At 43.1% G+C, this 26,565-nt stretch overlaps 1 protein-coding gene across 2 annotated transcripts in view; it reads left to right on the top strand.

Annotated features, from left to right (window-relative positions):
- Positions 1–26,565, top strand: part of CLCN2 (chloride voltage-gated channel 2) — a 123,257-nt gene that overhangs the window by 53,810 nt on the left and 42,882 nt on the right. For both annotated transcript variants that reach the window (XM_060767399.2, XM_060767400.2), the window contains exons 3-8: positions 13,451–13,582; positions 14,385–14,513; positions 15,536–15,669; positions 17,107–17,184; positions 18,226–18,304; positions 25,357–25,482. In XM_060767399.2, the coding sequence (XP_060623382.1) occupies positions 13,451–13,582; positions 14,385–14,513; positions 15,536–15,669; positions 17,107–17,184; positions 18,226–18,304; positions 25,357–25,482 (678 nt within the window). The remainder of the gene's footprint in view (positions 1–13,450; positions 13,583–14,384; positions 14,514–15,535; positions 15,670–17,106; positions 17,185–18,225; positions 18,305–25,356; positions 25,483–26,565) is intronic.

Genomic DNA, 26,565 nt, shown 5'->3' on the forward strand with positions numbered 1-26,565 from the left:
CCCAGCCCAAGAGACTGTGTGCAAGATGTCCCCTCCCTTTCACGCTTTTGCTCTTTTCGAAAAGGGGAGCGTGATGAATGAGGACCAATTTTTACAAAGGTTTCCTACAACCCTAAAGTCCCACCTCTCCTTAATAAGCCCGGACCCTCCCTCCTTTCTCCTCCTGGGTGGGTGGTGCTGGCCGAACACTCTGGTCAAAGTCCCCCTGCCTGTTGTTATTGTCCATGGGATCTTACTGTTCCGATGCCTTAAAATAGTTCCCTTAGCAACTTGTTGAGAGCGCGGCATGCATTGTTCTTGAGGCGAATTCTCTGGTTAAATGTCGCCGGCTCCCCGGGGCAGCCTTATGAGCCAGAGCCCAGCTGTCCCCGCATGGCCCCGGGTGTGGCGGCCGCCTTTCTCCCCTTATTCCCTTCGCCCTGTTCTGTTGTTGGAGGCATGCGCTAACACTGTTGTTCTAAAGTGACAACATGTTTTCCTAACCCAACATGCGTCTGTTTGTTGCATCTCCCTCTGGGCCCAGCTGCTGATGGCCTGTGGCTAATATCAGCAATGGGAAATGGAATAACCAGCCTCAGGTCTCCCTTATAAAGCTAATATGTAAAACTGACCTTTCCACTAGCACCGAATGGCGCAGGGCAGGAAGCCCCAGGCGCCTTGTTCCTTCAGCTGATTGGGAAGAGTAAAGCAGGTTGGTTGGCTTGCGTCTGGAAACATGGAATCATAGAGCTGAAAGGGACCACAAAGGCCATCCAGTCCAGTCCCTTGCCATGCAGGAATACACAATCAAAGCACCCCCAGCAGATGGCCAACCAGGCTCTGCTTAAAAACCTCAAGAGAAGGAGACCCCACCATGATTCCAAGGTAGTATCTTCCATTTCCAAGCAGCTCTTGCACCACGAAGTTCTTCTCAAATGTTGAGGTGCAATATTTTTTTCCCTGCAATTTGAATCCATTCCTCCATTGTTCCCTAGCCTCAAGAATAGCAGAAAACAGGCTTGCCCCCTTCTCAATGTGACATCCGTTCAAAAATTAAAACACGGCTCTCATATACCCCTTCAGCTTTCTTTTCTCCGAGCTAAACATGCCCAGCATTTTAAGCTTCTGCTCATAGGGCTTGGCTACAAAACTTTTGATCATTTTGGTCGCCCTTTGATCATTTTGGTCACCCTTCTCTGGACATTTTCCATCTTGCCCAGAACTGGACACAATATTCCAGTTCTGACTAAAACAAAATAGAGTGGGACTATGACTTCTCTTGATCTAGTGGTTCTCAACCTTTCTTTGACCAGGAACCACTTTGAGCAGTCACCATTTGACCAGGGACTTGACCAAGGATGACTTTGACCAGGGACCACTCTCCAACATTAGTACCAAAAGGGTTACGAATCTGTTTTTGGTCAACCTTAGATTTGGTTTAGTTATTTGGGGCGCTGATTCAGAAAACTGCATTGGATAGACCACATCAACTCTAGTTTCTGATACAAAACATATGCTATCTAGTAGTTGCCATTTGCTTTCTCAAAAAAAAACATATTTAATAATCTAGAGCTGATGTGGTAGTAGTAATTTTTCATGGGTAGTCAATCTCTCTGCTCCCGACATCCCCATTGTATAAGAGGGTTTCACAAAACCAGTCGCTCTCACTGTCACATGGTTACGAGGCAACAGTGCAGTAATGGGGAGGCCACAGGCCATATTTTCATTCTTTTGGACTACTTGTGGTCCATGGACCACAGGTTGGGAACCACTGATCTAGACACTAGTATGTACCCAAGAATCACATTGGGTGTTTTTAGCTGCTGCATCACACTGTTGACTCATGTCCAGCTTGAGATCTACTAAGACTCCTACATGCTTTGCACATGTACTGTTTTCAAGCCAGCTGTCACCCATCCTATATCTGAATGTCCATTCATTTTTATTGCCCCTATGTAGTATTATATATTTCTCTCTGTTAAAATGCATATCTTTAGATTTAATCCAGCTTTCTAATCATGTTCAGGTCATTTTACTCAGTTTAACTGCATTGAACTGCATTATATCAGTCTACAGTGCCATATAATGCAGTTCAATAAAGCTAAACTGCATTCCAAAACTGCATTATATGGCTAGATGGGGCACCCCACTGGTCGATTCTCTCCACACCACCTTGGATACATACAAAATTTGAAAACACATCACAAATAGCCCTTTCACTACTGCAGTGCCCAATATAGCACTACTGGAAGGCTCACCTGTAACAGAAACTTGCCTTCCAAAGCAGAGCCAACTTGAGTGTCTCTGGATTTTATGTTTGATAGTTTTTTTCCTGAAACTGTATTCATTTGATAATCATCTTCTTTCTCAAAAGGTGTAATTATCATTAAGGAGTTTAGCCCACTTCTGCACTGAGTGCTGCTCTTCAACCTGTGATTTAAAACCATTTCAACCTCCCTCTTTACATTTACCTCTAAGGCAATGCGGAGGCTTCTGTCTCTGTGTTAAAAAGTCTTTATTTTCAATTCTTAAGCAAAACACTTATGGATAAGATGCAAATGATTAAAAAGATTACTCCAAAAAAAATGACCATTCGGGATTTTATTATTGTAGTGCCCAGAGGGTTATGTCAAAGCCCCGCTGGGCAATTAAATGCAAACATTTGCAATTAAATGCAAACATTTGTGGAAACACAAACTGGCTTCACTAAAGGCAGGACTACTTCAGAGAGTACTATGGTTACTGGAGTGAAAACTGGACCTTGAATGGTTGTATGGAAGATATTTCAGGAGATGGTGCTTGTCATGCAACTAGGTAACAAGCAGCACCTGATATTGGGACTAATATGTGTGTATACACCAGACATGGGTAAACTTCAGCCCTCCAAGTTTTTGGACTTCAACTCCCACAATTCCTAACAGCCTCAGGCCCCTTCCTTTCCCCCCTCAGCCACTTAACCGGCTGAGGGGGGGAAAGGAAAGGGCCTGAGGCTGTTAGGAATTGTGGGAGTTGAAGTCCAAAAACTTGGAGGGTTGAAGTTTACCCATGTCTGGTATACACACACACACACACACAAAGGTTGGATCTACAGTGCCAAATAATGGACTGTAGATCCATCACCTTTCCCTAAATCTCCTTGTCTGTTGGATTACATTATCTCCAGCCAACAACCTGACCTGGATGATGGGGGTTGTAGTCCAACACATCTAGACGAAATCAAGTTGGAAGAGATTTATTATTGATCTCAGTGCTTTTATGTAGCCATCTCCTTCTCTTGACCCAGTTGGTTGGATATTTGAACAACAGACTATGACCCTTTGTTCCTTAATCCAAAGATAAGGTTAGAGGAGGGTAGTTGCGAATATTGGCCTTGAAGGTCTGGAATGCTTTCTTTGTTGTATTCATTGTATTTTCAACAGCTTAACTGGGGAAGAAACCAAACTCACCATGCGGCAATAGGATTATTTAAGGTCAAGCATATTGTCACAAAAGTGTGCAAGGTTTCATCATTTCCAGAACTACACATCAGACTCATTGTTGCTGCATGCTTTATGATGGCCCTAAAGCAGTGGTTCTCAACCTGTGGGTCCCCAGATGTTTTGGCCTTCAACTCCCAGAAATCCTAACAGCTGGTAAACTGGCTGGGATTTCTTGGAGTGGTAGGCCAAAACACCTGGAGACCCACAGGTTGAGAGCCATTGCCCTAAGACAACCCTATCATGGGATTTATCTGGGGTTGAGAGAGTGTAGCCTTCCCAGAGTCACTCAAGAGGATTTCACAGCTGAGCATGGATTTAACCCTGTTCTTCACAGTCTTAGGGTGTATAAATATGTAAGATGAAGTCACAGGGAGGAGGGAGCAAGCTTGTTTTCTGCTTCCCCGAAGACTAGGACGCGGAACAATGGCTTCAAACTACAAGAAAGGAGATTCCATCTGAACATGAGGAAGAACTTCCTGACTGTGAGAGCCATTCAGCAGTGGAACTCTCTGCTCTGGAGTGTGGTGGAGGCTCCTTCTTTGGAAGCTTTTAAACAGAGGCTGGATGGCCATCTGTCAGGGGTGCTTTGGATGCAATATTCCTGCTTCTTGGCAGAATGGGGTTGGACTGGATGGCCCATGAGGTCTCTTCCAACTCTTTGAATCTATGATTCTATCTACAGTGAAGGGTTAATGCAGATCAACACAACTTGAATGTCTATGGCTCAATGCTATGGAATCATGGGAGTTGTAGTTTTACATTGCAATGTTACAAAGTGATTAATTTTCTCTGCCAAAGAATGCTGATGCCTCAGCAAACTACAACACTCATAATTCCATAGCATTATTTTATACTGTTTATTTTATTTATTATTTTATATATTTTGTTTTGATTTCTCTGTTGTTTTGTGTCTAATTATGTTGTATTATTTTTGGGCTTGGCCTCATGTTAGCCGCCTGAGTGCCCTTTGAGGAGATGGTGGCAGGTTATAAATAAATATTATTGTTATTGTTATTGTTATTATTATTATTGAGCCATAATAGTTAAAGTGGCATCAAACTGCATTGATCTTACAGTGTAGGTCAGGCATGTGCAAACTCGGGCTTTCCAGGTGTTTTGGACTGTGGGATTTGAAGTCAAAACACCTGGAGGGCTGAAGTTTCCTCCTACGTGGTGTAGATGGTGCATAGTCCATCATGCTCCATAATTCCAATATAGTTACATACAATGTTTTGGACTTCAAGAGTAAACTTCATCTCTCCAGGAGTTTTGGACGGCTGTTAGGAATTGTGGGATTTGAAGTTCAAAACTCCTGGAGGGCTGAAGTTTGCCCATGCCTTGTGTAGATCCACCCATAGTCCATCATGCTCCATAATTCCAATATAGTTACATACAATGTTTTGGACTTCAAGAGTAAACTTCATCTCTCCAGGAGTTTTGGACGGCTGTTAGGAATTGTGGGATTTGAAGTTCAAAACTCCTGGAGGGCTGAAGTTTGCCCATGCCTGGTGTAGATCCACCCATAGTCCATCATGCTCCATAATTCCAATATAGTTACATACAATGTTTTGGACTTCAAGAGTAAACTTCATCTCTCCAGGAGTTTTGGACGGCTGTTAGGAATTGTGGGATTTGAAGTTCAAAACTCCTGGGGGGCTGAAGTTTGCCCATGCCTGGTGTAGATCCACCCATAGTCCATCATGCTCCATAATTCCAATATAGTTACATACAATGTTTTGGACTTCAAGAGTAAACTTCATCTCTCCAGGAGTTTTGGACGGCTGTTAGGAATTGTGGGATTTGAAGTTCAAAACTCCTGGAGGGCTGAAGTTTGCCCATGCCTGGTGTAGATCCACCCATAGTCCATCATGCTCCATAATTCCAATATAGTTACATACAATGTTTTGGACTTCAAGAGTAAACTTCATCTCTCCAGGAGTTTTGGACGGCTGTTAGGAATTGTGGGATTTGAAGTTCAAAACTCCTGGGGGGCTGAAGTTTGCCCATGCCTGGTGTAGATCCACCCATAGTCCATCATGCTCCATAATTCCAATATAGTTACATACAATGTTTTGGACTTCAAGAGTAAACTTCATCTCTCCAGGAGTTTTGGACGGCTGTTAGGAATTGTGGGATTTGAAGTTCAAAACTCCTGGGGGGCTGAAGTTTCCTCCTACGTGGTGTAGATGGTGCATAGTCCATCATGCTCCATAATTCCAATATAGTTACATACAATGTTTTGGACTTCAAGAGTAAACTTCATCTCTCCAGGAGTTTTGGACGGCTGTTAGGAATTGTGGGATTTGAAGTTCAAAACTCCTGGGGGGCTGAAGTTTGCCCATGCCTGGTGTAGATCCACCCATAGTCCATCATGCTCCATAATTCCAATATAGTTACATACAATGTTTTGGACTTCAAGAGTAAACTTCATCTCTCCAGGAGTTTTGGACGGCTGTTAGGAATTGTGGGATTTGAAGTTCAAAACTCCTGGAGGGCTGAAGTTTGCCCATGCCTGGTGTAGATCCACCCATAGTCCATCATGCTCCATAATTCCAATATAGTTACATACAATGTTTTGGACTTCAAGAGTAAACTTCATCTCTCCAGGAGTTTTGGACGGCTGTTAGGAATTGTGGGATTTGAAGTTCAAAACTCCTGGGGGGCTGAAGTTTGCCCATGCCTGGTGTAGATCCACCCATAGTCCATCATGCTCCATAATTCCAATATAGTTACATACAATGTTTTGGACTTCAAGAGTAAACTTCATCTCTCCAGGAGTTTTGGACGGCTGTTAGGAATTGTGGGATTTGAAGTTCAAAACTCCTGGGGGGCTGAAGTTTCCTCCTACGTGGTGTAGATGGTGCATAGTCCATCATGCTCCATAATTCCAATATAGTTACATACAATGTTTTGGACTTCAAGAGTAAACTTCATCTCTCCAGGAGTTTTGGACGGCTGTTAGGAATTGTGGGATTTGAAGTTCAAAACTCCTGGGGGGCTGAAGTTTGCCCATGCCTGGTGTAGATCCACCCATAGTCCATCATGCTCCATAATTCCAATATAGTTACATACAATGTTTTGGACTTCAAGAGTAAACTTCATCTCTCCAGGAGTTTTGGACGGCTGTTAGGAATTGTGGGATTTGAAGTTCAAAACTCCTGGGGGGCTGAAGTTTGCCCATGCCTGGTGTAGATCCACCCATAGTCCATCATGCTCCATAATTCCAATATAGTTACATACAATGTTTTGGACTTCAAGAGTAAACTTCATCTCTCCAGGAGTTTTGGACGGCTGTTAGGAATTGTGGGATTTGAAGTTCAAAACTCCTGGAGGGCTGAAGTTTGCCCATGCCTGGTGTAGATCCACCCATAGTCCATCATGCTCCATAATTCCAATATAGTTACATACAATGTTTTGGACTTCAAGAGTAAACTTCATCTCTCCAGGAGTTTTGGACGGCTGTTAGGAATTGTGGGATTTGAAGTTCAAAACTCCTGGGGGGCTGAAGTTTGCCCATGCCTGGTGTAGATCCACCCATAGTCCATCATGCTCCATAATTCCAATATAGTTACATACAATGTTTTGGACTTCAAGAGTAAACTTCATCTCTCCAGGAGTTTTGGACGGCTGTTAGGAATTGTGGGATTTGAAGTTCAAAACTCCTGGGGGGCTGAAGTTTGCCCATGCCTGGTGTAGATCCACCCATAGTCCATCATGCTCCATAATTCCAATATAGTTACATACAATGTTTTGGACTTCAAGAGTAAACTTCATCTCTCCAGGAGTTTTGGACGGCTGTTAGGAATTGTGGGATTTGAAGTTCAAAACTCCTGGGGGGCTGAAGTTTGCCCATGCCTGGTGTAGATCCACCCATAGTCCATCATGCTCCATAATTCCAATATAGTTACATACAATGTTTTGGACTTCAAGAGTAAACTTCATCTCTCCAGGAGTTTTGGACGGCTGTTAGGAATTGTGGGATTTGAAGTTCAAAACTCCTGGGGGGCTGAAGTTTGCCCATGCCTGGTGTAGATCCACCCATAGTCCATCATGCTCCATAATTACAATATAGTTACATACAATAGACTATACACTTGGTCCTCCAATTTCTTTAGGTTCTGAATCCACTCATTCACCTGTTTACAGCTTGAAAATAACTTGAAAAAAACCAAATTCCAAAAAAGCCAACCTTGATTTTGACATTTTATATAAAGGACACCAAGTTACTATACCACAAAATATAAAATCTGAGCATCCACAGATTTTTGGCATCAGCAGTAGGTCCTGGAACAAATCTCCAATGTCCCACTGTGTATAATTACATGCAACATTCAATTTCATTATGATATAACATAGTTAGTTACACATGGGTAAATCTAACTCATAATAATCCAAATGGCTAACAGGTTACCAGTCACCTGTTAGTACAGTATTATATCTTTATTTGGTCCCTTAAAAAGATTTTGCATAAGTATTCAAATCATTTCCCTATATATGAAAATATTTTTTAAAACCTTGATTTTTAAAGCGTTTTATATTTTTAAGGAAACACTGTGTTTCAGCGTGAAGCACCAGCATCCTTCACAGATTTAATACAGATGAAAGCGTGCAACTGCTGGGCTGAAAAGCCTCAAGAAGGGAAGCAAATACCATCCGCCACCTGGGCCCAGTGGTCAGTGAAAGCCCCGCTGGTCAACAGCACAGCTTGATTTAACTCTTTTGTAATATAGATGCTGAGATGCACTTGGTCAGTAAACATTGCTGGCTTGATTTTCCTTCCTTGAAAACTGTGTTCCCATCCCTACTCTATTAAAAAAATATTTAATGGGGATAATTTTACTTCAAGAAAACTATCCCCATTCATTGTTGACCCTCTGCCCCCATTTATAGAATCATAGAATCCTAGAGTTGGAAGAGACCTCATGGGCCATCCAGTCCAACCCCATTCTGCCAAGAAGCAGGAAAATCGCCTTCAAAGCACCCCTGACAGATGGCCATCCAGCCTCTATTTCAAAGCCTCCAAAGAAGGAGCCTCCACCACACTCCAGGATAGAGGGTTCCACTGCTGAACAGCTCTCACCATTTGAAAGTTCTTCCACATGTTCAGGTGGAATCTCCTTTCCTGTAGTTTGAAGCCATTGTTCCATTGTGTCCTAGTCTCCAGGGCAACAGAAAAAAGCTTGCTCCCTCCTCCCTATGACTTCTCCTCACATCTTCATACATGGTCCTCATCATGTCTACTCTCAGCCTTCTCTTATGCAGGCTAAACATGCCCAGCTCTTCAATCCACTCCTCATAGGGCTTGTTCTCCAGACCCTTGATCATTTGAGTCACCCTACTCTGGACACTTTCCAGCTTGTCAACATCTCCCTTCAAACAGCTCTCACCATTAGAAAGTTCTTCCTAATGTTCAGATACTTAGAGAGAACAGAGCTGTAGGAAGCTCTAGGTCAGTGGTTCTCAACCTCGGGTCCCCAGATATTTTTGGCCTTCAATTCCCAGAAATCCTAACAGCTGGTAAACTGGCTGGGATTTCTGGGAGTTGTAGGCCAAAACACCTGGGGACCCACAGGTTGAGAACCACTGCTCTAGGTTCTTCAGTGAAAATGTTGATCATTGAGTCATGCTAAAGGACTTAGAGATTGCAGGAGAGGTATTCTCTCTAGTTCAAAAAGTAACACATTTTCTCCATATTTCTTCACTTTTATGGAGCTCCTGTGCTCCTCACCCCACCAAATGTGGTGATCCGACAGTAGTTTTGAAGAATGAACTTACACCCATCATTAGTACCATTTTGAAATATGCCTCATAATCATTGTATTTTTAAAGAGCCATTTTAATATATTAAGGCCAAAAGAGGAAACTGGTGGACCTTCTTGCATGTGGGGTGGCTATTCAGTCTCCTCTGTGATGAGTTGCCAACCTCCACTAATACGTTTCTTCTAAATGCTTCTGGAGGAAACAACACCATGGTTGAACTCAAAAGAAGCATTTTTATTTAAAACCCTGATCAGAATTTGGAAACCTAATTGACTGCACCTCTCAAAATCCCCTAGATAGCATAGCCAATGTTCGTGCAAGTTGTAGAGCTCTGATGGTTGTAGTTTCCAAGGTAATCTAAGTGTGAAATGGTTTAGTAGGCTTGAAATTATTTTAATTGTATTAAAGTGTTTTAAGCTATTCAGATTGGTTATATTGAGTCGTATCCTGAGATCCCTGGAGATAGGATAGCATCTAGATCCATGAATAGATCCATCTCTTGACAGATTAGAGAGATGGGCCAAAACTAACAAAATGAAGTTCAACAGCGACAAATGCAAGATACTCCACTTAGGCAGAAAAAACAAAATGCAAAGATACAGAATGGGGACAATGCCTGGCTCGAGAGCAGTACGTGGGAAAAAGATCTTGGAGTCCTTGTGGACAACAAGTTAAACATGAGCCAATAATGTGATGTGGCGGCAAAAAAAGCCAATGGGATTTTGGCCTGCATCAATAGGAGCATAGTGTCTAGATCTAAGGAAGTAATGCTACCCCTCTATTCTGCTTTGGTTAGACCACACCTGGAATATTGTGTCCAATTCTGGGCACCACAATTCAAGAGAGATATTGACAAGCTGGAATGTGTCCAGAGGAGGGCGACTGAAATGATCAAGGGTCTGGAGAACAAGCCCTATGAGGAGAGGCTTAAGGAGCTGGGCATGTTTAGCCTGAAGAAGAGAAGGCTGAGAGGAGATATGATAGCCATGTATAAATATGTGAAAGGAAGCCACAGGGTGGAGGGAGCAAGCTTGTTTTCTGCTTCCTTGGAGACTAGGATGCAATGGAACAATGGCTTCAAACTACAAGAGAGGAGATTCCATCTGAACATGAGGAAGAACTTCCTGACTGTGAGAGTCGTTCAGCAGTGGAACTCTCTGCCCCGGAGTGTGGTGGAGGCTCCTTCTTTGGAAGCTTTTAAACAGAGGCTGGATGGCCATCTGTCAGGGGTGCTTTGAATGCAGTATTCCTGCTTCTTGGCAGGGGGTTGGACTGGATGGCCCATGAGGTCTCTTCCAACTCTTTGATTCTATGAATAAATAAATGTAGCTTTCCTAAGCTCAGGCCTTTTTATAAGTTGTTCAGCCCATGGTCACATATTGTCAGATTTAATATACTGTGAGATATTGCTCCAATGTGCCTTGGAAAAGTTGCAGATTGATTTGGACCACTGCTCCTTGACACACACATATATATATACCCCATCAGCCTCTGCCAACCTAGCATGTGAGTAAATCAATAGGTACCACTTCAGTGGGAAGGTAACGGCGCTCCATGCAGTCATCCTGGCCACATGACCTTGGAGATGTCTATGGACAATGCTGGCTTTTTGGCTTGGAAACGGAAATGAGTACCAACCCCCAGATTCGGACATGACTGGACTTAATGCCAGGGGAAAACCTTTACCTTTACAGTCTGGTCACTGGATGCTTATAGTCCTAAAAGGTAATTTCTCTCTAATTCACACCGTAAGGAAATGGGGTTGCATAATTAAGAGATGCCTGTGCGCATGTTTGTTTGGTTATGTAACGACTGCCTGCTCAGAATGCTAAGTTGTCATCAGTGAGCATCATGTTCCACTTGGACAGGGCAGGATTCTCCTTTGGGTGCATTGTTTGCAGTGACCCCAATCCGGCTCCTTCGTCAAACCCATTCATGGCTTTTGCCGCTTGAGTTGTTGGCTTGGCTGCCTCTGCCAAATCAAGCGGCCTTCTCCGGTTTGAATAGGCCCCATTAACTTCCTCAAAGTGGGGTTTGTTTCATGGAAACGTCTAAAAATATTCGGTGAAGAAAGGCTCTGTTGCTTCCTGCCACTGGAAAAGTAAACATTGGTTTACAAAACTGGCCAAACAAAGAGGGAGCTGGTTTTGAATAGAGTTGTCTCTTCACATTTGCAGCATTGACTTTTGCAGATTGGATTATTCATGGATTTGATTAAAAATGTTCCCTCCATGAATCTCTAGGTCCTTCAGCATGACTCTACAGTCACGTTCTTCCAGTCATGCTGGAGGACATGGAAATGACTAGAGATAATTCATATTAGTAGTATTTATATATCCTACTTTTTCTCTCCCAAAGAAGACTGAGAGCAGCAAACACTAAAAACCATAACTGTGTAAAAATCATAACAACGTCCTAGGAATCTCTAGGTCCTCCAAAACAATTCTAGTTGAAGGTGACCATGTGGGAGTTGAAGTCCAAAACACCTGGAGGGCCGGAGTTTGCCCATGCCTGATATCATAGAATCATAGAATCAAAGAGTTGGAAGAGACCTCATGGGCCATCCAGTCCAACCTCCTGCCAAGAAGCAGGAATATTGCATTCAAATCACCTCTGACAGATGGCCATCCAGCCTCTGTTTAAAAGCTTCCAAAGAAGGAGCCTCCAATGGAATACAGCTTGCATTATCCTCTAGCCAGCATGCTTATAATTATTGGCCATAGTAATGATAAAGTTGTACACCAACACAAAGGAAAGCTGTAGAAGCCTAGTACAAGTTGTACTTGCTGTTCACTGAGAAAGTGCCTTCTTTTGTGTATCAACATGTTCTCCATTTCTCTTTCCCACTCCATGTTCTGTTCACCTGCAGCCCAGAAGTAGATGTTTTAGCAGTTTCTTTATTTGTGTTTTTTCACTTTCATGTAGTTCTGTGCCTCTAACTTCAGCAAATGTATGGGGTGAAAATGCACCTCACCCCATCCACATGTTTTAAGTATGTGGAACTATGCTTATGTGTGGCAAATGCTATGCTCTACCATGCTTCCTCAGGTGTGGCAGTTTTAGAGCATGAAAAATTCTATTTTGGATTGCTAGTCCCACAATCCTCACTTTCAAGAAAATTGGAAGTTGCAATAAAAGGGGACATTCCAGATAATTTTATATCACACAGCTAAAGCCCATTATTATTATTATTATTATTATTATTATTATTATTATTATTATTATAACAATACTCCTGACCTCATGATCGTGGGAAAAAAACAAAGTATGGAGCATTGATTTATTTGTTATTTTTATTTACTATATTTCTATACCGCCCTTCTCTTTTATTGATGTGTTGTTGGGCTTGACCTCATGTAAGCCGCTTCAAGAGAGCAGGGCCTCCCCAGAAGATCTTAAATTCCTAGGTGGTTCATAAGGAGAGATACATTCAGACAGATAAGCAGGGCCAGAACCGTTTAGGGCTTTATAGGCTAAAGCCAGCATTGATGAGAAGCAACTGGAAAAGCTGCCACTATATGAGGATTTAAAGATCGAACTGCAAAGACTCTGGCACAAGCCAGTCAAGGTGGTCCCAGTGGTGATCGGCACTCTGGGTGCAGTGCCTAACGACCTTGGCCTGCACTTAAAAACAATCAGGGCTCACAAAATTACCATCTGTCAGTTGCAAAAGGCCACCGTACTCGGGTCGGCATGCATTATTTGCCGATACATCACACAGTCCTAGACACTTGGGATGTGGCCGATGTGTGATCAAATACAAAAGCCAGCATAGTGATCCTGTTTGCTGTGTAGTAATCTTATTATGTCTCAAATAATAATAACAACAACAACAACAACAATACTAATGCTTTATTTATATCCCGCCCCCTCTCCCTAAAGAGACTTGGGGCGGCTAAGTAGAATCAGTGCTATAACTGTGTTGTGTAAAAGCGCTCCAGGAGCAACAATGTCATGTTTGTGCTTGTTTTATTTATTTATTAAAGATATTGAAGATACTCCTCTGTTGTCTCCTTGCTCACAAAGGTGCCTGAGGCAATGAACAAACAGAAACTACCACAATCATATGAAGATAAAACATTTAAAAACACATTAACAAACAGTTTGGCCCACCACTGGTGCAGGGATTGGGTACCTATTTTGGGTAGCCTACTGTCATGCTCACTGTGTATCATCTGAGTATCCCTTGTTCACTGTCCCTGATGCATTACCTTCTCTCTTTCGTCCTGCAGTCTGCACAGTACGATGCCAAAAGTTCCTCATCTCCAAAGTGGGTGAAGACTGGATTTTCCTCATCTTGTTGGGGCTGGTGATGGCCTTGGTGAGCTGGGCCATGGATTTCGCCATAGCCACCTGCTTGCAAGGTAAGGAAGGGGATAATAGTAGTGATGGGCGGGGAGTAGAGTTGCCAGAGTGGAAACTGGGGAGTGCTCCTGTATCTTTCATGGTTGTGTTGAAGAGGAAATGTCTGCAGCTATTACTTTATACCTCATCTTCTCCAACATAGTGTTTTCTAGATGTAGTGCAGGCATGGGCAAACGTCATCCCTCCAGGTGTTTTGGACTGCAACTCCCACAATTCCTAATACCTGGAGTGACAAAGTTTGCCCATGCCTGATGTAGTAGATTACAGCTTGCATTATTCTCTAGCCAGCATGGTTATAATTATTGCCCATGTTGTTGTTGTTGTTCATTCGTTCAGTCATTTCCGACTCTTCGTGATCTCATGGACCAGCCCACGCCAGAGCTCCCTGTCGGCCGTCACCTCCCCCAGCTCCTTCAGAGTCAAGCCAGTCACTTCAAGGATGCCATCCATTCATCTTGCCCTTGGTCGGCCCCTCTTCCTTTTTCCTTCCATTTTCCCCAGCATCATTCTCTTCTCTAAGCTTTCCTGTCTCTTCATGATGTGGCCAAAGTACTTCAACTTTGTCTCTAATATCCTTCCCTCCAATAAGCAGTCAGGCTTTATTTCCTGAAGTATGGACTGGTTGGATTATTGCCCATACTGGTTAGGAATGATCATGTTTTACACCAACACAAGGGAAAGGCACCAGGCTGTAGAAGACTAGTACAAGCTGTGCTTGCTGTTCACTTAGTGCCTTCTTTTGTTTATCGACGTGTTCTCAATTTCTCTCTCTTTCTCTCTCCATGTCATGTCCACCTGCAGCCCAGAAGTGGATGTATGGAGGACTAGATGCCAACATCTTCCTGCAGTACATGGCCTGGGTTACCTATCCTGTGGTGCTCATCACTTTTTCAGCTGGCTTCACCCAGATCCTGGCTCCACAAGCAGTAGGTGAGTTACGGGGTAGAAGTTGCTTTCTGCCTAGTAAGGTGAGCCCTTTTAATGGGGCTTGGAAGAAGAAATACCATGCACCAAATCTTCCTCCCCAAGTTGATATGGGACTGTCCCAAAGAAGACCTCTCCTCCAAAAAGAGGCCTCTGTGAACTGGATCCAGGGAATTTCCTGGCAACTGACCAAGCCTAATGAACTATTTATTTAATATGCAATTTCACTACGTTGTAGGCCCATTCACACTATGTAATGATTGCGCTATAATTCCACTTCAGTTCCTATCATTCCATTATGTGAATGCTGCGGTTTCCCTTTTAGGGTTTAATGTTTGTGGATGTGATTATTTGCAGATTTGATTAATATGGTATCTCTAGGTCCTCCTGAGTGACTCCACATCTGGCAAAAGTTGACCATGGAGATGCAGTGGACAACCTGGAAATTTGTAGAGGAATGTTGTCCCAGGATATAAAAAGTGTTTTTCTCCTGCATTTTCCCCCCTTTCATATGGTCCTGACTCCCCAACCCCAGCAAATGTAGATAGATGATTGGCTGTATTCTGTTCCAAAGAATCATTGTGCTTCATCGAGCTACAGACTCCAAGGTCCTGTAGTATGCAACTTGAAGTTGGAATCATACTGCTGTAATTATACAATATGAATGAGTACTTGGTGATAAGTATTCTCTGCCCTGACAGATCAGAAGTAGGAAATGTTACCTTGTGGGCTACAGCTCCCCAAATCCCTTGCAATTGGAAAGGCAACATTTCCCATTCCATATAGACACCAAACTTTAGCATCCTGAAAATCCAGGAGGGGGCATGGGAACAACCATCTTTAGCCCAAGAATGGGAATCATGCACCTTCCAGATGTTGGATTGCACCTCCCATGGTCTGTATTGGATTAGGCTGCTGGACTTACAGTTGGAAAAGATCTGGTGTGCTGCAAGATTCCTACCCAATATACCTGGAAGGAAACCCTTTGCCCAAGTGATCTCTGCAAACTTTTCCTTGTCCTTTTTCAGGCTCTGGCATCCCTGAGATGAAGACCATCCTGCGAGGAGTGGTGCTGAAGGAGTACCTAACCCTCAAGACCTTCGTTGCCAAAGTGATCGGCCTGACGTGTGCCCTGGGCAGTGGGATGCCTTTGGGCAAAGAGGTGAGGTGGACCATGGTATTCTGCTGCTGAAACCTTGTTGATTGATCATAAGTGGATACTGAGCATAGTAATGAATCCCAATGTTTAGAAGACATTTGGAGTGTACCTCTTAGACCAGCCAACATAGAATCCAAAATAGTAACTTGTGCAAACCTAGGAGAAGCCAGTGGGTTAGAGAATTAAGAGCAACAGCACACATGTGGTGACGTTTTGAATTCTTGCTTTTTTAATGGATATGCTTTCAGCCCTCCATACTCATAGATTCTGTATCCATGGATTAAACCATCCACAACTCAAAAGTATATATTTTTAAAAAACGAAAAGGAAACTTTGATTTTGTCATTTTATATAAGGGATACCCTTTTATTATGCCATTGTATATAACAGGACTGGAGCATCCACAGATTTTAGTATCTAAGATGGATCCTAGAACCAAATCCCATTGAATGCCAAGGGCCCACTGAGTTTTTTTTAATTACTTTTAATTATTTCTATAATTCATGAACATTTTGTTTGCTTTGATTTATATGCGCATTTTTATGTATTTCCTTTTTTTTAATGCTGCCTTGAGTCCCAGGGTTGGGAAGAGGCAGGATGTAAGTAAATGAAATAATAACTTGGTGGAAGAAGATCTCTTGTTGTGTTGTGTTGTGTTGTGTTAGAGGTGGGCATCTGCATGTGGACCAACACACAAAAACACACCCAGGCCAAAGTGAAAATTGGAGCGCACTCCTGTATGTTGCATGGTGATGTAGAAGATGGGATTTCAGCAGACTTTGCTTGTTGTGCAACCAGGTCGCAAAGAACACCTGCTGAAATTTCCTCTTCTTTAATCCCTTCAAGGTTCAAGAGCCCCTCCAACTTCTTTTGCTCTCCATTTCTCCTCCAGAGTTGGAATCAGCCTCTTTGGAGGAGAAATATAGGAAATAGATGGAATAGGGAACATGTTTATGCACATTCAGAGGATTTTGGGCACTACATTCAGGCAGTTTTCACCCCAAATTGTATGTGTGCTTGAGTATGTGTACATGACCATTCAAGTCTCCTCTTGACTCATGGCAACCCCATGAACTTTATAGGGTTTTTGTAAAATTCAAGGGTGGTTTTGCCCGTTCCTTCCTCTGAAATATAGCCTTGGCAATCTCCCATCCAAGTCCTAACCAAGACTGGCCAGGTGCCCTTAGAGTTTTCCAATTTTGCAGGAAGATGGATGTGTTAGGGAGACTGGCATAAGGCTTTGAGACCCGAGAAGTGAAGTCCAGAAACCACATGCAATATGTGTCTTGCAATTCCCAACCCTTGCATTGGACACTGGTAGGATGTTACCCATCCCTTGAACCCACTGCAGATCAGTTCCCAAAAGATTTGCCTATGCAATGTCTGTTGTTGTGAGTTTCCCTATAACTCAGTGAATTCCCTTTTCTCTTTCCTCTGCAGGGACCTTTTGTCCACATAGCCAGTATGTGCGCTGCTTTACTCAGCAAATTCCTCTCTCTCTTTGGCGGTATCTATGAGGTATGTATCCATCTGATGGTCATGCTGACTGAAGGATTCTGGAGTCTGAAACAGCACAAATGCCACAGTTCAGATTGAAGTTCACTGACTGGTTTTAAGCAAGCTTTCCTTTTCTATCCTCAGTCCCCCTGATCAGCAATATGGACATAAGAGAACTGGTTTACTCTGTAAAGATTTCTCCAGATGTATGTGGGTGATGCTTGTAGATTTAGAAAAAAAGCCACAATTCATGCCAGTGCTCTGATTGTGTTGTACAATTATGATTATTATTATTCTTATTCTTCTTCTTCTTCTTCTTATTATTATTATTATTATTTGCCATGATGGCATTTAGTAAGCGCTGAATATGAAACCAATGCAGAATTTAAACCCTTTTTCACAGCACTGGATTACTAGGTTATAGGTTTCATACCCTTACTACTAAAAGGACATGAAGAAATCTACAGATTTTTTGTTGCTATTCAGTGATCAATTGCAACATTCACACTTGCAGCCAGGAAACAGCCAGGATTTGAAGCTGCAAGGCTATTCAATGCTAATCAAGGTGGCCAATTGCAACATTCACACTTTTCTCAAACAGACAAGAGTTCTTTCTCCCAACCTGGACATTCCCCAGATATATAAACCTCACTTGCCTAATTTCCAACAGACTTCACAACTTCTGAGGATTGTCTACCATAGATGTGGGCAAAACATCAGGAGAGAATGCTTCTGGAACATGGCCATACAGCCTGGAAAACTCACAGCAACCCAGTCTTAAAATCTAGTGACCTTCACTCCACAGATGTCTTTGCTCATTTTACCCAAGAGATAGTAGATAAATGATTTGGGTGGTGTTTTGGGGAGGGCAACAGTCCAAAAAGGGTGCCCATAAATGGTGCATTCCCTGAATGCCAAGAAAGGGAGCACCCATTCTGTTCTATAATTGTCACAGGAAAGCAATGTTTGCCATTGCTTTCCTGTTACCTGCTGCAGTTCCTTTTGTTCTGGCTGTAGATTGCGCTGTGGCTCCAATATACTTCTCACCTGCTTCTTTTGCAGAACGAATCCCGCAACATTGAGATGCTGGCGGCTGCCTGTGCCGTAGGCGTTGGCTGCTGCTTCGCTGCTCCCATCGGAGGTAAGACCTGTCCTCAAAGTTTTTTCACTGCATCCATGTAAAAAAAACATCCTTTTTGTGACTTTTCCTTTACTAAACCAGTAGCCTCAGAGATTATGCTGATGACTTGAGGGGAAGAGCATGCAATTTGCATAGAGCAGTGGATCTCAACCTGTGGGTCCCCAGATATTTTGGCCTTCTACTCTCAGAAATCCTAACAGCTGTTGGACCAGGCTGTGGCACAGTTGGCTAGGAGTCAGCTGCATTAAATTACCACATGAGTTCGAAGCCAGCCCAGGTCCGAGTAAGCTCCCAACCATTTGTCTAGCTTGCTGTCGACCTTTGCAGCTGAAAGACAGTTGCATATGTCAAGTAGGAAATTTAGGTACCGCTTATGCGCGGAGGCTAATTTAACTAATTTACAACGCCATAAAAATCTCCAGCAGTGTGCAAAAGAATGAGGAAGTACTCCATCCAGGACTCGGTGTCACAAGTGGATCGTGAAGTGACAGCTTCCCCGGTGGCTCGAATTCGAGCATACCCTCATGAAGCTCAAATTGCCTCTTTGTTTGTCTGTATATGTTGTGTGTCTATGGCATTGAATGTTTGCCATGTATATGTGCATTGTAATCCGCCCTGAGTCCCCTGAGGGGTATGAAGGGCGGAATATGAATAATGTAAATAAATGAATGATTAAATAAATAAACTTGCTGAGATTTCTGGGAGTGGTAGGCCAAAACACCTGAGGACCAAAGGTTGAAGAACCACTGGCATGGAGTCCTGACTTCAATTCCCCCATTATATCACCAGTCAAATATGTACTGGCATCCTAGAACTAGAAAAATGGCATGTACATGAGGGAAAGGGAAGAAGGGAGGGAGGAAAGAGTCCAAAAGAGAGCTTGCCCACAGTTGCCAAAGTGTTGCCATAGAGACATTGTGCGGTAGGCTTTCTCAGAGCTGGAGAAGAGGGAAAGTAGGCAGGCAGCAATCCTAACAACACCCAGACCTCACCGGATATATACGGTAAGGTAAAGAAAGGGCTTCCCCTTGACATTAAGTGTAGTCATGTTCGACTCTTCTCCATTTCTAAGCCAAAGAGCTGGTGTTGTCCGGAGATGCCTCCCAGGTAATGTGGCCAGCATCACTTCATGGAGCGTCGTTACCTTCCTGCAGAAGTGTTACCTATTGATCTACTCACATTTGCATGTTTCCGAACTGCTAGGTAGGCAGAAACTGGGGCTAACTGCAGGAGCTCACTCTGCTCCCCGGATTCAAAACACCGACCTTTCGGTCAGCAAATTCAGCAGCTCAGTGGTTTAACTCGCTGCACCACAGTAGTGCATAGATAAAGCATTACTGAAAGAGTGCAACTTGACCAAGGTTGGCACTTGGTTGCCATGCTGTTATGAGGATTTGAACCCAGATCTCTCAAGTGTCTTATCCAACACAGATAGAACTATACCACTTTCTTGGAATACTGGAAATTTAATCCGAAAGAAATAATTTTTTAGATATTTTCTTGAGAAGCCTGAGTATCATACACCATTTAAAGGAAGACTGGAACTTGACATTTTTCTTTAACTTCTCATCTGTACGTTTCATCTTTTTCTTTCTTTCTTTTCCTTTTTATATCTCTGTGTAATTTTATTATATTTCAATATGTTAAGAACTATTTTTAAAAGCCAGCAATTTGAAGGACCAAATGTTCCTCAGTCCTGATTTGGGGACATTGGAGAGACTGTGACTCTTTCTTATAAAAATAAATGCTTCCACATGGGGAAAAATCATACATCTCACATGATAAGGCTTTCTCATGCTTGCACTGAGTTTTTCCTAGCCCTCCCCTTATTTGAATGGTCATAGAAACAGCAAGTCATATACCACATGTTGTGCTATCTTGTTGTTGTTCATTCGTTCAGTCGTCTCCGACTCTTCGTGACCTCATGGACCAGCCTACGCCAGAGCTCCCTGTCAGCCGTTACCACCCCCAGCTCCCTCAAGGTCAGTCCAGTCACTTCAAGGAGGCCATCCATCCATCTTGCCCTTGGTCGGCCCCTCTTCCTTTTACCTTCCACTTTCCCCAGCATCATTGTCTTCTCTAAGCTTTGCTGTCTCCTCATAATGTGGCCAAAGTACTTCAACTTTGTCTCTAGTCTCCTTCCCTCCAATGAGCAGCCGGGCTTTATTTCCTGGAGGATGGACTGGTTGGATCTTCTCGCAGTCCAAGGCACTCTCAGCACTTTCCTCCAACACCACAGCTCAAAAGCATCGATCTTCCTTCGCTCAGCCTTCCCTAAGGTCCAGCTCTCACATCCGTAGGTGACTACAGGGAATACCATGGTGTAATAAAACTACCTTTTTAGCTGGCTAGGCCGAAGCCTGCTTGGCAGTGTTTGGCCTCCTGGTTGTTGAGCAAAGAAGGAGGAGGAGTCAGGCTGACTCCTGATTGGGTGTTACAATCAGGGGTGGAGTCAGCTGATGGAGGGAAAGGGAGCTGTCTTATCTGACAGGGAGAAGGGTCTGAGATTTAGACAGAGTAGGATGCAGATTGTTTAGAGAGGAGTTACAGCAGGGCTGACAGAAGAAAGAGAGCTTTAGCTAGTCTCTAGGTTAGGGAATAAGGGGAAGACACCAGGCCAGAGCTTTGCTAGAGAAGAGAGTCTAGTAAAGGAGTGCCACGTCTTATTGAGCCTAGGAGAGGTTTCAAAGTTACCTTATTACCCTGTGTGAGAGCGACAGACTGAGGTCTGTGCTCTGTGTAAACTGTGTCTAAGAGTAGAGCAGTTGTTTAAAGAGACGCAAGCTAAGAAAGCTGTTCTGTCAGTGAGAACTGTTTGATTGAAGTAACCAAAGTCACAGAAACTGCATCAAGATTTTGTACCACTCATTTCATCGAGTAGATGTTCATATTAAGTTCTAAATAAACTCTTTATTAGTTTACTCTCAAGTGTTGTTCGCCTCAGTCCATTGGTTTACCTCAAAAGCACTCTCTCAACACATCTTTTACTCTCCAGTCAGCTTTTGAAGTAATAAAGCCCAAACACTCTTTTACTTCAGTTACTTTCACACCCTGTTTGGTTCCTCAGGCCACAGAATTTCTGAGGTGGTGGCAGCTAGTTATACCAAGTGTTTCGGTCACTTAGGCTCAGCCTTTTGTTCCACGCTATACCTAAGGGCAGCGGTGGGATCTGTGGTGTCCACCCTGCCTCGATATCCCTTTAATTTCTTTATACATGGCTTTGACTAGGTGGATCTTTCTTGCCAGTCTGATGTCTCTACTCTTCACTATTTTATCGAGACTGGACATTGCTCTCCTCCCAAGAAGTAAGCGTCTTCTGATTTCCTGGCCACAGTCTGCATCTGCAGTAATCTTTGTGCCTAGAAATACAAAGTCTGTCACGGCCTCCACCGTTTCTCCCTCTATTTTCCAGTTGTCAATCATTCTTGTTGCCATAATCTTGGTTTTTTTGACGTTTAGCAAATGTGCTATCTTACACATTACTAAAAAGAGAGCGGAAAAAGAGATAAAGCTGCACCATTTTGGGTCTTTTGTGATAACTTGTCCTCTGAAGACAAAAACTATAGCTGGTCATAGTTGTATACAAGTGAACATTGGTTAAGGAAGTAGGTGTGCAGAGACTGTTTCAAATTGCATTATATGCCAGTGTAGATGGGGCCATAAATGTGCCCTAACAGACTCTGGAATAACCTTCGCCATATGGGATTTACTCTGCACAAAATTCGCACATGGTTTATGCGCTCAGAAACTGCATATTTCTTTTGTACGTAGAATCATAGAATTAGAAGAGACCACACGGGCCATCTAGTCCAACCTCCTGCCATGAAGGAAATGCACAATCAAAGCATCCCTGACAGATGGCCATCCAGCCTCTGTTTAAAAAATTCCAAGAAAGGAACTTCCACTGGACTCTGAGGCAGAGAGTTCCACTGCTGAACAGCTCGTACGGTCAGGAGGTTCTTCCTAATGTTCAAGTGGAATCTCCTTTCCTGTAATTTGAACCCATTGCTCCTAGCCCATGCAGGGAAAGCACAATCAAAGCACCGCCAACAGATGGTCATCCAGACTCAGCCTTCAAGCCACCATCAAATTTCAAGAGCTTAGTCTACTGCTGAACAGATCTTAACGTCAGGAAGATCTTCTTAATGTTTAGCTGGAATCTCTTTTCTAGCATAGAACAGCGTTTTCTGCATTGAAATAATATAAGGTCATTGAGCAGGATATATTAAGTGTTGCCCACACTAGTACAGACTATTATGTTCGCATAAACAACACCAAGTCTAACAAATGAAGGAAATCAGATACATGGACTTTTCAAGACAGCATCTTCATATACCATTGCTGCAGATTGCAGCCAGGAAATCAGAAAATGTTTCCTTCTTGGGGGGAGAGCAATGACCAATCTCGATAAAATAGTTAAGAGTAGAGACATCACACTGGCAATGAAGATCTGCATAGTTAAAGCAATGGTATTCCCCATAGTCACCTACGGATGTGAGAGCTGGACCATAGGGAAGGCTGAGCGAAGGAAGAGAGACGCTTTTGAACTGATGTTGGAGGAAAGTTCTGAAAGTGCCTTGGATTGCAAGAAGATCCAACCAGTCCATTCTCCTGGATATAATTCCCGGCTACTCACTGACGGGAAGGATATTAGAGGCAAAGATGAAATACTTTGGCCACAAAATGAGAAGACAGTAAAGCTTGGGGGAAAAGGAAGGAAAAAGGAAGAGGGACCGACCAAGGGCAAGGTGGATGGATGGTATGCTTGAAGTGACTGGCTTGACCTTGAAGGAGCTGGGGGTGGTGATGGCCTACAGGGAGCTCTGGCGTGGGCTGGTCCATGATGTCACGAAGAGTCGGAAGTGACTGAACAAATGAACAACAACATGCCATTTCCCAGCAATATAACAAAAAGTGCATCTGCACTGTGGAATTAGCACAGTTTGATGCCACTTTAATCGCCATGGCTCAATGCTATAGAATCCTGGGATTTGTAGTTTGTTGAGGCACCAGCACTCTTGGGCAGAACTACAACTCCCATGATTCCATGGTACAGAGCCATGGCTGCTAAAATGGTGCAAAGCTGCATTCATTCTTCAGTGTAGACACATCTTGTGAGCCATGAGACACACAGTCTTTTATTGAGGTTAGGAGTCCTCCAACGTTGCCCCCTTTTTATAACAGATAGAGCATTATTGGAGAAACCAGATGATTGTAAACATATCAGTTGACTATCTATTACAAATGTTGCTTTCATGTCCATTCCTTTGAAAATATATATTTAGCAATCATGGAAGCATGCCCACATTTCCCCCAGATAGCTGGAGATATTGAGCAATTGTAGTAATTAAGAATATAGCATTTCCAAGCACTGGATTCTGGAATATGTGTTGGTTTGAGGCAAGTCGGTTTTTGCCAAGAAACAATTTTCTTGTCTTGTGTTGACTGTGACGAAATAATGTCATCTAGAAGCGTTCTCAACACACTGCTTACGCCTTGGAACTGTCACAATGTTTAGACTTGTGACTAGCACACTGGGATTTGAGGGACTTGGAAGCCAGACATGAAATTAAGCAAAGCTATTTATACAATTGCTTACAATATTTAGATTAACCTTATGGTGTTATGAGTTACAGTGATTGAGGCTGAATTCCTTTCCCTTGCTTTCACCCTGTAATTCTGAATTTCGCTGCCATGTGCTTTCAAGTCATATCTGGCGTACGGAGTTGCTAATGCAAATCTGTCACAGATTTTCATTGCAGATGGGCCTACACTGTAGAACTAATGGTGTTTGACACCACGTTAGCTGTTATGGCTCAGTGCTAAGAGGTGCGTGGCCAGGTGCTGGTAATTTTTGGTAAACAGGAAAACTTCTCAGTGAATGTATCATTTGTTGTCCTATTCCTGGAAAAGAGTCTGGTCTCAGCCATTTTCTCTGAAGCTTCTAGTTCGGTTCAACAACATCGCCTTCTTAGTCTGGAATGTCAGCATGCAAAGTGATCTTGTAACACCTTTTATGTCATGGGTGTCATGACATACTGCTGTGTCAGCTGTTGTCTGCAAGTGTGTTGCATAAATATGCTTCCATTCCCACAAGACAAGTTGCATGTTGGCCACTCCTGGAAGTGCCAGCAGTAGTGGCAGTGGCTACTTGAGCAGCTCCCTTCATCTTGCCACCTCTTGCCTCATCCATGAAGTGAAACATACACTACAAGGAATAAAAAGCACACAAAGTGAACTAACCCAAACTTCCTCAGTGGATAACAGTCTCCCAAAGTGGAGCATGTGGCAAGCAGGCAAAGGCATGCAGGCAAAGGCATGCAGGCTGAGGCACGGAGCCACAAGGTACAATGATTGCTCCAGTCTGCTGGAACCTCTGTATTATTGCGTTAGGCTCAAGCTCTGGTGCATCAGGGTGGGCTGCAATCTCTGGAGTGGAATCTCTGGATTCAGGCCCATAGCCAAGAGTTTGATTCAAGGGGGGTGGGGGCTGAGTCTGAGTGAAAGAGGGTCTACCGTAGCAAACCTTTTGTATTGTTACCCCAATATCCCCATGCATATATTGAGCATGGTGATCAGATCATGATATGAATAAACATAACAGTTTAAATAATGTACCAGTAAGGCCTTTTCGCAGACCATCATGAGAATTTTCACTTACCGCGGGTGGACATGGAACGAAACCCCCACGAAAAGTGAGGGAACATTGTATATATATTGTATGTAATTCAACTTGAGCATCCACAAATTGAGGTATCCATGAAGGGGTTTGGAACCAAACCCCAGCAGATACCTAGGGCCCACTGTAGCAGCTTTTCTAGTAAAGATGTTACAGCAATATGGAGTTTGTCTTAATGTCAGTGTGTCTCCCTCTGCATGTGCATCCTCTAATTCTCTGTGGATCGCTGTGGCCTTCCAGATATTGTCAACTTCCACGAGTCAAAGGGAGTTATGACCCAGCAATATCAGCAGCACTGTGCCTACTTTTCCTTAGTTTGAAATACGTTGAGATCTTTTATTTTTAATGACTTCCTCTTTTCTGTCCCACCCAGGTGTCCTCTTCAGCATTGAGGTAACATCAACTTTCTTTGCTGTCCGCAACTACTGGCGTGGCTTCTTTGCGGCCACCTTCAGTGCCTTCATCTTCCGAGTATTAGCAGTGTGGAACAAAGATGAAGGTATAGTTTCTGGTTCCAGCAATCATAGAAACCTTAAGTTAGAACAGACCAAAAGGCTATCCAGTCCAATCCCCTTCTGTCATGCAGGAGCACAGTCAGAGCATCCTCAACAGATAGCCATCCATGCTGCGCTTAAAAACTTCCAGAAAAGGAGACTCCACCATGCTCTGAGGAGGCAACATAATCCGTTTCCAAACAACTCTTACAGTCAGAAAGTTATTTCTAATATTTAATTAGAATGGGTCTTCCTTCCATTTAAATCCATTGTGTGTCATAGCCTCCAGAGCAGCAAAAACAAATTTTCCCTCTCCTCAATATGAAGATCCTTTCAAATATTTAAGCATGGCTACCATGTTTGCTCTCAATCTTCTTCTCTCCAGGTTTAAGCATACCCAGGTCCTCTTACCACTCCTCATAAGGATTGACTTCTAAACCTTTGGTCATTTTGGTCACCTTTCTCTGCACATGTTCTAACTTGCACATGTTCTTGAATTGTGGTGCCCCATTGCAGATATCGTGTAGGAGCAGATTCTCAACCATGGGTTGCAACTAAGGAGGCAGAGATGTCTCCAATCTAGTTCTAGCATTGTGGTTCCAGTTTTGACTGCCATGGCTCCTTCAAGTGGAATCTTGGAATTTCTCGTTTTCTAAAATAATTCTATTTGCCGGTTTAACCTTGACAGATATGATTGATGCTGTCTCTCTAGAATCCCTAGGTTGCCGAGTGCATCTCTGGCCATTGTCTATCAGAGATTGACTATAGAGTTGCACTGGACAACCTAAGAATTCTTGGATCCCTTCTACGCTGCTATATAATCCAGATTATCAAAGCAGATAATCCACATTATCTGCTTTGAACTGGATTATATGAGTCTACACTGCCATTTAATCCAGTTCAAAGCAGATAATCTGGATTTTATATGGGGCCTAAGTCTTCTGCAGCTACAAATCTCAGGATCTCATAGAATGGAGTCATGGCCTTAAACCGGAGCTTTCCAAACCGTGTGTATTGACATGTTTGTGTGTCGGCTGCAGTGTGTATGTGTGTTGTGCAAATATAATAAGACACCTCTTTGCAAAATA

Source organism: Anolis sagrei, chromosome 3 (assembly GCF_037176765.1).
Source record: "Anolis sagrei isolate rAnoSag1 chromosome 3, rAnoSag1.mat, whole genome shotgun sequence".
Classification (NCBI taxonomy): domain Eukaryota; kingdom Metazoa; phylum Chordata; class Lepidosauria; order Squamata; family Dactyloidae; genus Anolis; species Anolis sagrei.